The following is a 14,276-nucleotide window of genomic DNA, read 5'->3' as shown; positions in this document are numbered from 1 at the left end:
GGCCCCAGCCCCCACTTTCTGCACGCGCGCGGGGCCAGCGCCTCTTTACCTCCTTTTCCTGTGCGTGCGGGGTCCCCCAGGATGCGCGGCGCGAGCCCTCACTTCTTGCGCGCTCGGCACCCCTGGCACATGCGGCACGTGCCCCCCTTCCTGGATGCGTGGTGGGAGCCCACAGCGCGAGCACCCGGGTTCCTGTACGCGCGGGGTCAGCCCTCCCCCCAGCACGCGCGGGGCGATCCCCCGCCCCACGCTCTTGCCCACGTGGCGCGGCACGAGCCCTCCCTTCTTGCGCGCCCGGGTACCCGCCAGCCGCGGCGCGAGTCCCCCTTCCTTTGCACGCGGGGAACTCTGGCACGCGTGGCGCGAGCCCCTGCTTCCTGGGTATGTGGAGAGAGCCTCCACTTATTGCGGGCGCGGGGCCCCCTCGGGACGCGCGGTGCGAGTTCTCACTTTCTGCATGCACGGGGTCAGCCCTTACCCGTGCGCGCGCGGCGCGAGCCCCCGACCCCAGCGCACGCAGCATGGAGCGAGCCCCACTTCCTGCGCTCATGAGGCCCCCGGCATGCGTGAAGCGAGCCCCCACTTCTTGTGTGCGCGGCAGAAGACCCCCCCCTACTTCCGGCGCACAAGGCTTGGCACGAGGCCCTCGGTTCCTGCGGGTTCCTGCGGCGACGGGGTCAGCCCTTCCCCGGCACTCGCAGCGCCAGCCCCCGCTTCCTGGGGGCGTTGCACGAGCCCCCACCTTCTTTCCCGGGCAGGCGCCCCCACTCCCCGCCCCGGAACGGGTGTCCTTCCCTGCACACGAAGAGTTCCCCAGTTGAGGGCCGTGTTCCCTCAACTCCCAAGAAGGGGGTCCCCACTCGCGGGCCCCGCGCCCTCAACTGGGCATGGAGGGGTTCCCATCCGCGGGCCGTGTGCTCTCAACCGCGTAAGGAGAGGTCCCCACTCGCCGGCCGCAGGCCTCAACTGGGCATACAGGGGTCCTGACCCGTGCTGCACACGCCCAGGAAAACACACAGACGGGTCCCAACTCGCGGGCCTGGCATCCTCACCGGCACACACAGGGGTCCCCACCCACGTGTCGTGCGCCCTTAACTGCGCACACAGTGGTCCCCACCACTGGGCTGTGCGCCCTCAACCGCACGCTGAGGGTCTGCACCTGCGTGCCGTGCGCCCTTAACCGCGCACAGAGGCGTCCCCACGCTCGTGCAGTGCGCCCTTAAGCACACACGGAGGGCTTCTCACCCGCGGGCGTGTGCCTTCCACCGCGCACGCAGTGGTCCCCACCACAAGGCTGTGCACCCTCAACCGCTCACGCAGTGGTTCCCACTCGCAGGCCGCGCGCCCTCAAGCACACACAGAGGGATCCCAATTTGCGGGGCCACGCACCATCAACCGCGCATGAATGGGTCCTCAAGGCTGTACGTGCACCCTCAACTGCACACCACGGATTCCCCACCCGTGGGCTCTGCGCCCTCAACCGTGCACGAAGTTGTCCTCGCCACAAGGCTGTGCGCCCTCCATGCCCATGAAGGGCATCCCCACTCGTCGGCCATGGGCCCTCAACCGCGCACGGAGGGATTCCCACTCGCGGGCAGCGTGCCCTCAACTGGGCACGGAGGCGTCCCGACCTGCGGGATCCGATCCCTGAAAAATGCAGATGGGTCCCTACTGGTGGGTCTGGCGTCCTAATCCACACACGGAGAGGACCCTACCCGTGGGTCGTGCACCTTCAACCGCGGACTGAGGAGTCCCCAGCCGCGCGGGCCGTGCGTCCACCACGCACTGAGGGGTCTGCACCCGCGGGTTGTGCGCCCTTAAACGCTCAAGGAGGGGTCCCCACTCGTGGGCAGCGGGCCCTCAACTGGGCACAGAGGGGTCCCGACCCGCGGCTCACACAGGGAGGGGTCCCCACGGTGTTACCCACGTCCTGAAAATGCATAGATGGGTCCCCACTCGCGGGCAGCGAGCCCTCAACTGGGCACGGAGTGGTCCGCACCCGTGGCGCGCATGCCCTAGAAAACGCACAGACAGGTCCCTACTCGCAGGCCAGGCGGCCTCACCCGCACAAGGTAGTGTCCCCACACGTGGGCCGCGCGCCCTCAACTCCCACTAAGGGCTCCCTACTCACGAGCCGCGCCACCTCAACCGCGTAAGGAGGAATCCGCACACGCGGGCCTTGAGCCCTCAACCGCCCACCGCAAGGTCTCCACCGAGGAATGGGCGCCCTGCAAAACGCACAGATGGCTCCCTACTCGCGGGCCAGGCATCCTCACCCTCACACGGAGGGGTCCCCACCGTTGAGTCACGCGTCCTCGACCGCGCACGCAGTGGTCCCCACCTCCGACGGGCCGTGCGCCCACAACTCCCACGAAGGGGAGCCCACTCGCGGGCCGCAACCCATCAACCTCGTACGAAGCCCCACGGGCTCTCAACCGCGCACGTAGGCGCGCCCTGAAAAAACGCAGGCGGGTCCCTACTTGGGGACCGGACGTCCTCACCCACAGAGGGAGCCCTACTCGTGGGCCGCCCGCCCTCAACTGCGCATGGAGGGGTCCCCACCCGGGGGCCGTGCGCACCCTCACCTCTCACGAAGGGGGTCCCCACCCGTGGGGCACGGGCCCTCAACCACTAATAGTCGGGTCCCCACACCCTTAACCACACACGCTCGAGTCCCCACCCGCGGGCCGGGCGTCCTCACTCGCACACCGACGGGTCGCCACCAGCCCGCGCGGGTCGCACGCTCACCCAGGCAGCCGAGCACGTCGCAAGTGGTGGCGGCGCGCACGATGCGCACGGAGGCGGGGCCGCCGGCCGAGGTCGCCGGCGAGGCCCAGGCGACCCCGGGACTCGCGGGCCGGCGCGCGGGCCGCAGCTGCAGGAGGCCGAGCGCTAGGCGGAGCGCGCCGCTGCCCAGGCATAGCGCGTGGAAAGCCCGCGTCTGGAAGCCCAGCGCGAGCTGCGTGGCAGCGTCCCGCGTGGGGCAGCAGAAGGTGCCGAGGCGCGGGGAGGCCATGGGTCGTGCTGGGGACGCGCGCGGCTCGGGTCTGCGGGCCGGCCTGGGTCATGTGCGGGACGCGGAGACGGCGGGGAGGGGGCGTCACGTGCCCTGGGCCTCCCCGCGGCCCCCGCCCGACCCCCCGCGATGGCATAAAAGGCACCAGGCTCGGTGAGGGCAGCGCGGAACGCCACGAGGCCTCTCGAGGGAGATGCTTGGCAGCGAGGAGGAGGGGTGAGGGGCGGAGAGCTCAGGGTCGGGAAGTCCGCTCTCTCGCCCGTCAGCAGGCCTTCCCGGGGGATGGGGGGGGCTTAATTCTCCAGAACCCGGAGCCCTCAACAGTACTGCCTCATCTTAACCCATCTCCCCCAGAAACCACGCGCTCTTGCCAGGTCTGACCAGTGTGGGTCTCTGACAGACTTCATTTTGATCCATTGCCAGTTCATAAACAGTGACTGAGCCGTGATTTGCATTAAAATACTGCGTTTCTATGGCCCCTCTCCGACAGGGAAATCACTCCCACAGAGCTAGGACCTTCGCTTGAAGTCAACAAACCTTTGAAGAAAGGGGAGACGACTACTTTGCCAGACTAGACACACACACACAGACACACACACACACACACCCCCACACACACCCTTTCCTGCGCGTGCGGCGCGGCGCGAGCACTCTCGTTCCTGCGCGCGCGGGCCAGCCTTTCCTTACCCCGGCGCGCGCGGTGCGAGCCCCCCTGTTCCTGCCCACGCGGCGCGGCGCGAGCCCCACCTCTTGCGCGCGCGGGGCCCCTTGCCACCGGCGGCGCTAGTCTCTCTTCCTGCGTGAGCGGAGCCACCCCCGGCACGCGCGGCGCGAGACCCCGCTTCCTGGGCGCGCGCCGCGGCGCGTGCCCCCCGGTTCCTGCGCGGGCGGGGTCAGCCCTCCCCCCGGCGCACGCGGCGCTAGCCCCGCCCCTTCCTGCGCACGCGGCGCGACGCGAGCCCCCACTTCTTGCGCGCGCGGAGCCTCCCGTCACGCGCGGCGCCACGCCCCCCGTTCCTGAGCGCGCGGGGCCGGCCCTCCCCGCGGCGCGTGCGGCGCGAGTACGTCCCCTGTTACTGCGCGCCCGGGGCTAGCCCTCCCCGTGGCGCGCGCGGCACGAGAACGCCCCCCGTTCCTGCGCGCGCGGCACAGCGTGCGCTCCCCGGTTCTTGCGTGCGCGGGGCCAGCCCTCGCCGGGGAGCGCGCGGCGCGAGCTCCCCCTTTCCCTCGCGCACGGCGCGGCGCGGCGGGAGACCGCAGTAACTGCGCGCGCGTGGGGCCAGCCTTTCCCCGTGCGCGCGCGGCGCGAGGCCGCTCTCTTGCTGCACAGGCGGCGCGAGCATCCCCGTTTCCTGCGCGCGCGGCGCCACGGGAGTACGCTGGTTCTTCCACGCGCCGCGCGAGCAACTCCTTCTTGCGGGCGGGCGTTCATCCCTCCCCCGGGCGCGCTAGCCCCGCCCCTTTCTGCGCACGCGGCGCGACGCGAGCACCCACATCTTGTACGCGCGGAGCCTCCGGTCACGCGCGGCGCAAGCCCCTGGTTCCTGAGCGCGCGGAGCCGGCCCTCCCCCTGGCGCGCGCGGCTAGAGAACCACCCCCCTTCCTGCGCGCGCGGCGGGGCGCGAGCCCTCAGTTTCTGGGCGCGCGCCGCGGCGTGAGTCTCCCCCATTTCTGAGCGCGCCGGACCAGCCCTCCCCCCAGCACGCGCGGCGCCAGACACCGGTTCCTGCGCCCACGGGGTAGCTCTCCCCCCGGCGCGCGCAGCACGACGAGAGTCCCACTTCCTGCGCGCGCCGCGCGAGCCAAACCCCGTCTCAGGCGCCCCGCCCCCTGGCCCCGAGAGCGCGCCGGGCCCCGCGGCTCCCCGCCCCCTCCCCGCGGGCCCGCCCCCTCCGGGGCCCGCCTTCCCCTGTGCGCCGCGCCGCGAGTCCTTCGTGCTCCCTCCCGTCCCCGGCCGGCACTTTCCTTGCAAGCTGCAGCGCAAGTTTGCCCGCGGCCGGCGACCGGGGCGCCGAGAGCCTCCCTCGCCCTCGGCCGGCTGGGCTTCTCCGGAGCGTATGGGCGCGGGTCAGGCGGCCCCGGAGGCCTGAGCGGCCGCGCCGCCTCTGCGCCCCGCGCCATGGAGGGCGCTGAGCCCCACGCGCGGCCGGAGCGACTGGCGGAGGCCGAGGCGCGGGCGGCCGATGGCGGGCGCCTGGTGGAGGTGCAGCTGAGCGGCGGCGCCCCTTGGGGCTTCACCCTGAAGGGCGGCCGCGAGCACGGCGAGCCGCTGGTCATCACCAAGGTGAGGGGGTGCGCGGGACTTGCACGGTGACAGCCGGGAGGTGGCCTCGAGGGGCGGGGGATTCGTCGAGGTCGGGAGCGCCGGGCGGGGGGGGTTTCGGGTGGCGCCCCGCCCCGGGACACGCGTTTGCCGGGGTTCCCCGCGAGAACGTGGGGCGCTGGGTCCCGCCTTAGGTGTGTGGTCCGGGCGCCACCTGGGCCGCCCTGCCTTGTTTCCCAGCCCTTTTTGGCTCCCGGCGCCGCGGATAGTTTCAATGGCTCCTGTTTCAGATCTCTCCCCTCCCCCTCTTGGAAGGGGCCCGGCCCTCCGCTGTCACTCCCGGCCTCGCTAGTGGCGGCCTGTACCTGTGGGCCAGCCCAGTGGTCTGGGGGGAACGTTCCCACGTGCGCCGGGTGGACAGAGCCTGCCCCTCCTGTGTTAGCCTGTCCGGGTGCTTGTTTCTGCACCCCGCCTTGGACCCGCACCCCTTATCTCTAGGACGTGTGGGCGAGCAGCTGCCGGCAGGCCAGCTTCTCCATTCCCAAAAGCCCATCAATATTTACTGATGTTTGGCTTCCAGCCCTAGATCCGCGGCCCCCTGGATACTTGCAAAAAAGAAAAAACAAACTGAAAGTTTTCAGAGTCCTTTATAAAAGTGGGATTTGATAATAAGTTGCTAGTGTGTGCGTCCATGGGGTCGCAAAGAGTCGGACACGACTGAGCGACTGAACTGAGTGTGTGTGTGTAGGGTTTACTTTAGAACTTTTAATTTTTTTGCCTCGAAATAGATAACCCATATTGAGACTTGGCTGCCGAGCCTGTCGAGCTGCCGAGCCTTTTATAAACCCGTAAAAACAGACACAAACCAGTCGTTTGGTTTTCCCCTGTTTAAAACTCTCTCTTGGTCAGTTTCTCTTGGAAGGTCTGGGCCGCGCCATTCCTGGGGACAAAGTTCTCTTTAAAATGCAGAAAAATTCTTGGCTCGCAGAAGGGTTTGAAGGTGACTTATTGTTTTTTTCTCTGCTTTCCTGCTTCAGCGGGGCTGGAAGCACTGAACTGATTTCTAACCTGCCCCACCGGATTGAATTTAGGAGGTGGTGTGGCTTTGTTATCTAGATAACAAATGAGAGACCGAACTAATCTTTTTATTTTCTCTCATTTTTTTATGGTTATAAACTAGAGACTCTGAGGGGAAACCTGCACAGAATTTTTGTTGAACTGGGGTTGAGTGTCTTTGTTGTTCTAAGTTTCACCCAGGTGCAACCTATTAATGCATTGAATTCTTTGAAAAGTGGGAGGCAGCTTAGTGGGCAGACTTTGTGCAGGCGTGGTGCTCCCTGCATATGCCTTACAGCATAGTAGCTTGAGCCTTTTAAATAATGCGTTTTACCAGACATTTTGGATGGTAAAGGTTAAAAAGATACCAGGTGAATCCCCCAAACCTTTAGACCTTCAGGTGTTTCTTTTAAAAAGGGACACACGCAGATCCAATTCAAGCTGTCTTCCTCGGACCTGTCGTTAGAGCAGATCGAATAAGTGGTACAACATTGTTGAAGGTAGTGTCTTGCTTTGGGGGCTTCCAATGGGTAAGAAAACTGGCCTAAAAATTCAGTTGTTTTACCGGAAGCTGGGGAAAAGGATTACGGAGTACCTCCCCCTTTCTCTGTACCCCAAGTCGTAACACCCCAAGCACCAAGTTCTTAGTGGCGAGTTCTTAGTTACATCTTCCTGTGAAAGAGGGCCCCCTTCTACAAACCGAAGGAGGGGGGGCGGTAGAGCCTGTGGACACAAACCAGGGCCTGTGCAGACCACTGGGGGCTGTTGGCTCCTGATTTAGCCCCTGATGGGCTCTCCCGGTAGTTGCTATGGTTTGGGTGTGTGGGGCTGTGTGTGTGTGTCTGGTGTGGGATTGTGTGTGTGTCTTGGGTGTGTGTGTGTCTATGTGGCTAGACTGGTAGCAGTGTACACACTGTGTGTGTGTCTCTCTTTGTGGCTAGACTGGTAGCATTGTACACACTGCGTGTGTCTGTGTGTGGCTAGACTGGTAGCAGTGTACACACTGTGTGTGTGTGTGTGTGTGTGTGTGTGTGTGTCTCTGTGTGTGTCTCTGGCTAGACTGGTAGCAGTGTACACACTCTTCATGTGTGTCTGTCTTTGTGTGGCTAGACTAGTGGCAGTGTACGCACTCTGCCTTTCCAGATTGTGCTTCAGGGTTTTGCAGAAATAAAGCTGCTTGTGATTTTAGCCTGACATGCTCCTATGTCCCTCCCTTAAACTGCTGCTTGGTTTTTATAGGTGTTATACTGTGACTGGAGATAATGTGGTTTCTTTGCTTAGGATGGAGAGGATTCAGGACAGTTTGGGATGCCCGTGCTAAATTTCCACTCACACTTGTGTATATACATGCACACGTGCATGCTGTCACACGCACATGTGTATTTTTTACCACACGTTGTATTGTGTGGTATTGGCAGTGTTTCACCCGCTTGCATTTTCTGCTGGATTAAGTCATCAGTGATGTTTGCTCGTGATCCAACAGCTGGTTGTTAACAACTAAAGTAATTAACTGTCATTTTATTAAAAGACGCTTACTCCTTGGAAGGAAACTTATGACCAACCTAGATAGCATATTGAAAAGCAGAGACATTACTTTGCCAACAAAGGTCTGTCTAGTCAAGGCTAAGGTTTTTCCAGTGGTCATGTATGGATGCGAGAGTTGGACTGTGAAGAAAGCTGAGCGCCGAAGAATTGATGCTTTTGAACTGTGGTGTTGGAGGAGACTCTTGAGAGTCCCTTGGAGTGCAAGGAGATCCAACCAGTCCATTCTGAAGGAGATCAGCCCTGGGTGTTCTTTGGAAGGACTGATGCTAAAGCTGAAACTCCAATGCTTCGGCCACTTCATGCTAAAAGTTGACTCATTGGAAAAGACTCTGATGCTGGAAGGGATTAGGGGCAGGAGGAGAAGGGGATGACAAAGAATGAGATGGCTGGATGGCATCACTGACTTGATGGACGTGAGTCTGAGTGAACTCTGGGAGTTGATGATGGACAGGGAGGCCTGGCATGCTGCAATTCATGGGGTCGCAAAGAGTCGGACACGACTGAGCGACTGAACTGAACTTATTAGGAAAGGATGGAGAAAAGTGTGCCCATTATAATCTCTTAAAAAATGAAAGTAGATTGTTGTGATGGGGACTGGGGAAACGTGTTCCACCACCAGAATTTGGATTAATCCAAGCTTTGAATCTTTTCTTTTCCAGTAGCTACTGAAACATCTCTAGGGCTCATTAAATAATGGGTCTTCTAATAGGTTTTTTTTTTTTTTTTTGTATTTAAGAAACGCTGAAATTTTACATATTAGAGTGCTGGGGTATTTTACAGCTCATTTCTAACAGAATCTGACTTGGAAGAAGCCTGATCCCGTGTAAGATGTATCATGACAAGTGTCTTGGTTGAAAGCCTCCTGGGAGTGTACAGCTTCGAGCTGGAGGTGATACCAAGAACAAGGCCAGTTCAGTCCCTGATTTCCTGATGGAGTTTTATTAGCCCATTTTATAGATGAAACAGCCCTGAGCTCACATCCTGAGAAGGACCCTGAGGGTCAGATCTTGACCCTGCATATCTCTGCTTCTTCTCCAGTTGGAGACATGGGTTCGATCTCTGGGTGGGGAAGATCTCCCTGGAGAAGGAAATGGCAACCACTCCAGGATTCTTGCCTGGAGAATTCCACGGACAGAGGAGCCTAGCGGGGCTAAAGTCCACGGGGTCGCAAAGAGTCAGACACGACTGAGAAATGAAATTAACATCACCACCGGCACCGCCACCATGAGGGATTTTCAGCCTTGGCACTTCTGATGTTCTGGACTGGATCCTTTTTTGCTGAGTGGGGTGTGTGTGTGGGGGGTCCTTTCCTGTGTATTGTAGGGTGTCTAGCAGCAACTCTAGCCTGTACCCACTGGCAATGCAATCCCTTCTCCCATGTGTGACAACCGAAAGTGTCTTGTACTGCCACGTGCCCCCTGGCACAAAATCGCCCTCGCTAGAACATTGAAGACGGAAATGGCAACCCACTCCAGTGTTCTTGCCTGGAGAGTCCCAGGGACGGGGGAGCCTGGTTGGCTTCCATCTGTGGCGTCGCACAGAGTCGGACATGACTGAAGCAACTTAGCAGTAGCAGCAGCAGATGAACTGTACGCCACTTTTGCTTTGAAAGGATTTTAGCTTGGAAAGCTGTGCTTTATTCTTTTTGAAGGTGCTTGGGAGGCCCCTGGCCTGGCCTACCTGGGTGGGGAAGCCTGTTTTCTTCCTCGGCACTGGCCCTGATAATAGGCTTTATTTACATAGTAAAACTCAAACAAATACTTGCTTCATCTGCATTTTTTGTAGCTGGAAAAAAGGAAATGGGAGCAGGAACTCCCGGGAGCTGTGTTTTATGGGCACTTGGCAGGGGCTGCTCCCCGAGTAACTGCCTTTTCTCTGGGTCGGAGTCGAGGTTAAAGGGACCCTGACTCCCCCGAAGTGGCATTGTTGGAATCTCAAGTGCATGCGTGGTGAGTGAAGTGAAAGTCTCTCGGTCGTGTCTGAGTCTTTGTGACCCCCTGGACTAAACAGTCCACAGGATTCTCCAGGCCAGAATACTGGGGTGGTTAGCCGTTCCTTTCTCCAGGGGATCTTCCTAACCCAGGGATCGAACCCAGGTCTCTTGAATTGCAGGCAGATCCTTTACCAGCTGAACCACCAGGGAAGCCCACAAATACTGGGGTGGGTTAGCGGTTCCCTTCTCCAGGGGATCTTCCCAACCCAAGGATTGAACCCGGGTCTCCCACATTGCAGGCGGAGCCACATGGAGTCAGTCCCCCAGAAATGCAGCCAGCAAGATTTGTAACCGTTTAGCACCTTGACACTGACTTGTAAGCTTGAGGTTTACCAGGGCCGGAAAAAAAACACAAAAGGCCGTTTTTTTGTTTTGTGTGTGTGTGCAGCAGAAATAACATCCCTGCCCTAAGGAATTCCAGAGACCTTGATGTGTCCACGTCTCCGAGGCTCTGCTCTGATGCAGGCCCTCTCAGGAGCGTTGTCTGTAGGTTGAGCGCTGCAGCTGGTGGGAGTTCCTCTTTCCATCTGCTCAGCAAGTGGAAGACTTGGGTGCGGCGGGGTGGTGGGGGGAGGTTGGGGGAGGGCCTGACTTCTGAAATGTCTGCGGAGGGGCTCAGATTCCAGAAGGGCCACCCGGGGGATTCACTGGGAAGCCCGAAGCCCACCAGCTGGGTGTCAGCGGGCCCCCTGCGGCCTCAGGAATGTTTGTTAACCTCGAGAAGGAATGAAGCCTTGCTTCTCCTTTTCATCACGTCTTAGATTCCCCTCCTTCCCCTTTCCCCTCCAACCGGGAATGCCAGAGCCTTTCCTTGAGCACCCCCAGAAGAAAGACAGTCATCTGGGCCTTCCCCGGTCCCAGGGGTGGCTCATTTGGGACCTTGATGAGTTTCAGGTTGCCTCCTGGGGAGGTGCGGGGGCAGGGAGCTGGCCAGTGCGACCCCTCTCCTGGGTCTCCAGACCCTTAAACCCCTCACTGGACGCAAGGCTATGTCTTTAAATGTCCTTCCCCGTTTGCAAGCTGAAGGCAGGCTGATGGGGGGGAATCAGGACACACACTGGGGGGTCGGGGTGGGTGCGATTGGCCCACACAGCCAGGTGAGTGATGTCCCAATTCAGAGGTCCTCCTGATAGTGAAGGTTCAGAGCCATTGGCAGGTCGCCTTGTGGTCTGAAAGGGGCTGCGTTTTTTATGGGTTGTGCTGAGTCATGCTGATCGGTGACCCGGTAACCCCTCTTTGGGACAAGCTGTTGTCACTGATGTCCCCATATTTGCCCCCTCAAGAGCCAAGCTCTTTGTCAATGACCGTTGAAGGTTTTGAAAACAGGGCATCTGTAGACGTGAGCTGTGAATTTTTTTTTCATTAAAAAAATTAATTTATTTTAATTGATGCTAATTACTATATTGTGGTGGTTTTTGAAACATGTATATTAGCATATGTGAAATAGCTGACCAGTCCAAGTTCGAAAAGGGCACTCAAAGCCTGTGCGCTGGGACAACCCAGAGGGATGGGATGGGGAGGGAGGTGGAAGGGGGGGATTCATGATGGGGGACACAGGTACACTCATGGCTGATTCATTCATGTCAGTGAGTGTGAATTTTGGTTTAGTCCCTATGTACCGCCAGGCTCCTCTGTCCGTGGGATTCTGCAGGCAAGAATCCTGGAGTGGGTTGCCATTTCCTCATCCAGGGGATCTTCCTGACCCTTGGGATCGAACTAGCAGCTTCTGCATTGGCAGGTGAGAAATTCTTTACCGCTGAGCCCACCTGGGAAGCCCGGAGCTATGGATTGGGAGCTGATTTATCTCAGCCTCTCTGCGTTTTGCTTGATGTCTGTGTTGAAGCAGAATCCTACAACCGCTTTCCCAGGGCTCCATAGACAGAAAAGGTGGGTGGGTAAGGGCTGGACACCCCCACCTTAGCTAGCTCGGGTACTGTGGTAGCCAGGGCAACTCCTGGGCACGGTGAGGTCCTGGCCACTTTGAGGCCAGCTGCAGTTTGTGTCTGTTCGGAGGAAGAGTGGAGTTCCAAAGACATGTTTGTATTTAAAAATTCACAGTGCGGTTTAAAAAAAAAAAGGGGTGAGTTTCCCGCCCCCCGTGCTGAAATACCTTTGTAGTTGGTAGGCCTGTCTGCCAACTGGCCTTCAGGTGTGTCTTTCTCCCCCTGTGCCAGCCTCTGCCTCTCTGGGTCTTGCAAGTTCTCACCCCTGGTCCTCAGGACGTGTTTTCCATGTGGGGATGGGAAGTTGGGCAAAAAACCTTCTCTCCCCTCCCCAGCTCTGGTGCTGGAGCTTTGAGGTGCGGAGGGTGTGTGTTCTTCCTCTCCCAGAAATTAACTCGGCTTGTTACGTGTTAGTCACTCAGTATGTCCGACTCTTTACGGCCCCATGGACTGTAGCCCGCAAGGCTCCTCTGTCCGTGGGATTCTCCAGGCAAGAATACTGGGGTGGGTTGCCCGTTTGCATTGCCAGGGGATCTTCCTGACCCAAGGATCGAACCTGCATCTCTTAAGTCTCCTGCATTGGTGGTTGGGTCCTTTAACATACTACCACCACCTCAGAATTCCCAACTCATCTTGACTCATCCATAAACCCAGAGGCTTCTAAGCGTGAAAAGCTGTAATCTTGAGGTTTGCATCACACTTCCCCACCGGGAAGGATTTTGCCCTTCCTGGTCCAGTTATGAGTAGTTTGGAACATGTCCTAACGTTCACTCTTTGAAAAAAGAAAATGACTTTGCCCGAGAGCTAAATGTAGAAAGGAGAAGGAGAATGAAAGACTCATAAAAAAATTTCTGGTTTTCACCTTGTCCTAACGAGCTGGGATTTCTTCACTCACCTTTCTATTTCGCGGCCGAAGAAACCGGGCTCCCAGCTTGGAGACGGCTGGTTTTTCTATTTGGTGAAAGCGTTTTGGAGCCGTCCTCTTGCCAAAGCTGTTTTGTGTCAGCGTGCAAATAAACCCCGGTCTGTGGATTTCTTTGGGGCCCTTGGGAGCTTTGCTCCTTGTACACTGGGCACAGTGTAAACAGCCAACGAGATTGTTTCAGGATTTGAAGGCTGAACAGACTTTTTATTCACTCTCATTACCTCTTTTACTTTTCACACACCGCAGTCAGGTCATCCTTTGAGGAGACATTTCTGCAAGCCGAGCTCTCCCAGGCTGAACCTTCCACCCACACGAAGGACTTTGAAAGCGCTCAGGGTTATGTGGTTCTTTTTTGGTCTTTTTTTAAAAAAACACGCCAGTGTCCGAGAGAGGGAGGGTGTATGTTGTGGAAAAATTGTTTTCCTGTTAACCTGGGAGCCTCTTGCATTGACCAGTAGGGATGTTAAGGCCCCTCTTTGGGGGAACTTGTCTAAGTACAAGCACAGTAGGTTATCATTGAAAAAATAATTGGAGTCACTTGATGAGGGTGAAAGAGGAGAGTGAGAAAGCTGGCTTAACACTCAGCATTAAAAAAACTAAGATCATGGCAACCATCCCATTAGTTCATGGCAAATAGATGGGGGAAAAAGTGTGAATGGTGGCAGATTTTATTTTCTTGGGCTCCCAAATGACTGTGGACAGTGACTATAGCCATGAAGTTAAAAGATGCTTACTCCTTGGAAGGAAAGCTATGACAAACCTAGACAGTGTATTAAAAAGCAAGGGGGCCCAGTGGCTAAGACTCTGCAGTCCCAATGCCAGGGGCTTGGGTTTGATCCCTGGTCGGGGAACTGGCTCCTACATGCCATGACTAAGACCTGGCACAGCCAAATAAATAAATAAATCTCATTAAAAAAAAGCAGAGATATCACTTTGCCATCAAAGATCGGTACAAAGTTACGGTTTTTCCAGTAGTCATGTATGGACATAAGAGTTGGACCATAAAGAAGGCTTGATCACTGAAGAATTGATGCTTTAAAACTGTGGTGCTGGAGAAGACTCTTGAGAGTCCCAGGGACAGCAAGGAGATCCAACCAGTTCATCCTAAAGGAAATCAGCCCTGAATATTCATTGCAAGGACTGATGTTGAAGCTGAAGCTCCAATCCTTTGGCCACCTGATGCGAAGAGCTGACTCATTGGAAAAGACCCTGATGCTGGGAAAGGTTGAAGGCAGGAGGAGAAGGGGGTGATTGAGGATGAGACAGATAACATCATTGACACAATGGACATGAGTTTGAGCAAGCTCTGGGAGCTGATGAAGCACAGGGTAGCCTGGCGTGCTACAGACAGTCCAAGGGGTCATAAAGAGTGGGACACGACTTACTGAACAAAAACTTTATTTCAGGTTTGAACAAATTAGACTGTTCTGAAAAACCAGGATGTTCTGAATTGCACAGTCACATTAAAAAAAAAAATCTGTGCTTTTTTTTTTTTTTTAATCTCCTGGCTATAAAGTTGGAGGCAGTATCTACCG

The 14,276-nt window shown here is 57.8% G+C and overlaps 1 protein-coding gene across 1 annotated transcript in view; it reads left to right on the top strand.

Annotated features, from left to right (window-relative positions):
- Window positions 1-5,135: 5,135 nt before the first annotated feature.
- Window positions 5,136-14,276, top strand: part of SHROOM2 (shroom family member 2) — a 146,471-nt gene continuing 137,330 nt past the window's right edge. Inside the window, exon 1 of the mRNA XM_068963331.1 lies at window positions 5,136-5,300. Coding sequence (XP_068819432.1) covers window positions 5,136-5,300 — 165 coding nt within the window. The remainder of the gene's footprint in view (window positions 5,301-14,276) is intronic.

Source organism: Capricornis sumatraensis, chromosome X, assembly GCF_032405125.1.
Source record: "Capricornis sumatraensis isolate serow.1 chromosome X, serow.2, whole genome shotgun sequence".
In the NCBI taxonomy this organism is placed as follows: domain Eukaryota; kingdom Metazoa; phylum Chordata; class Mammalia; order Artiodactyla; family Bovidae; genus Capricornis; species Capricornis sumatraensis.
Note: the sequence above shows the minus strand (reverse complement) of the source record. Positions and strands in the feature narration are given on the sequence as shown.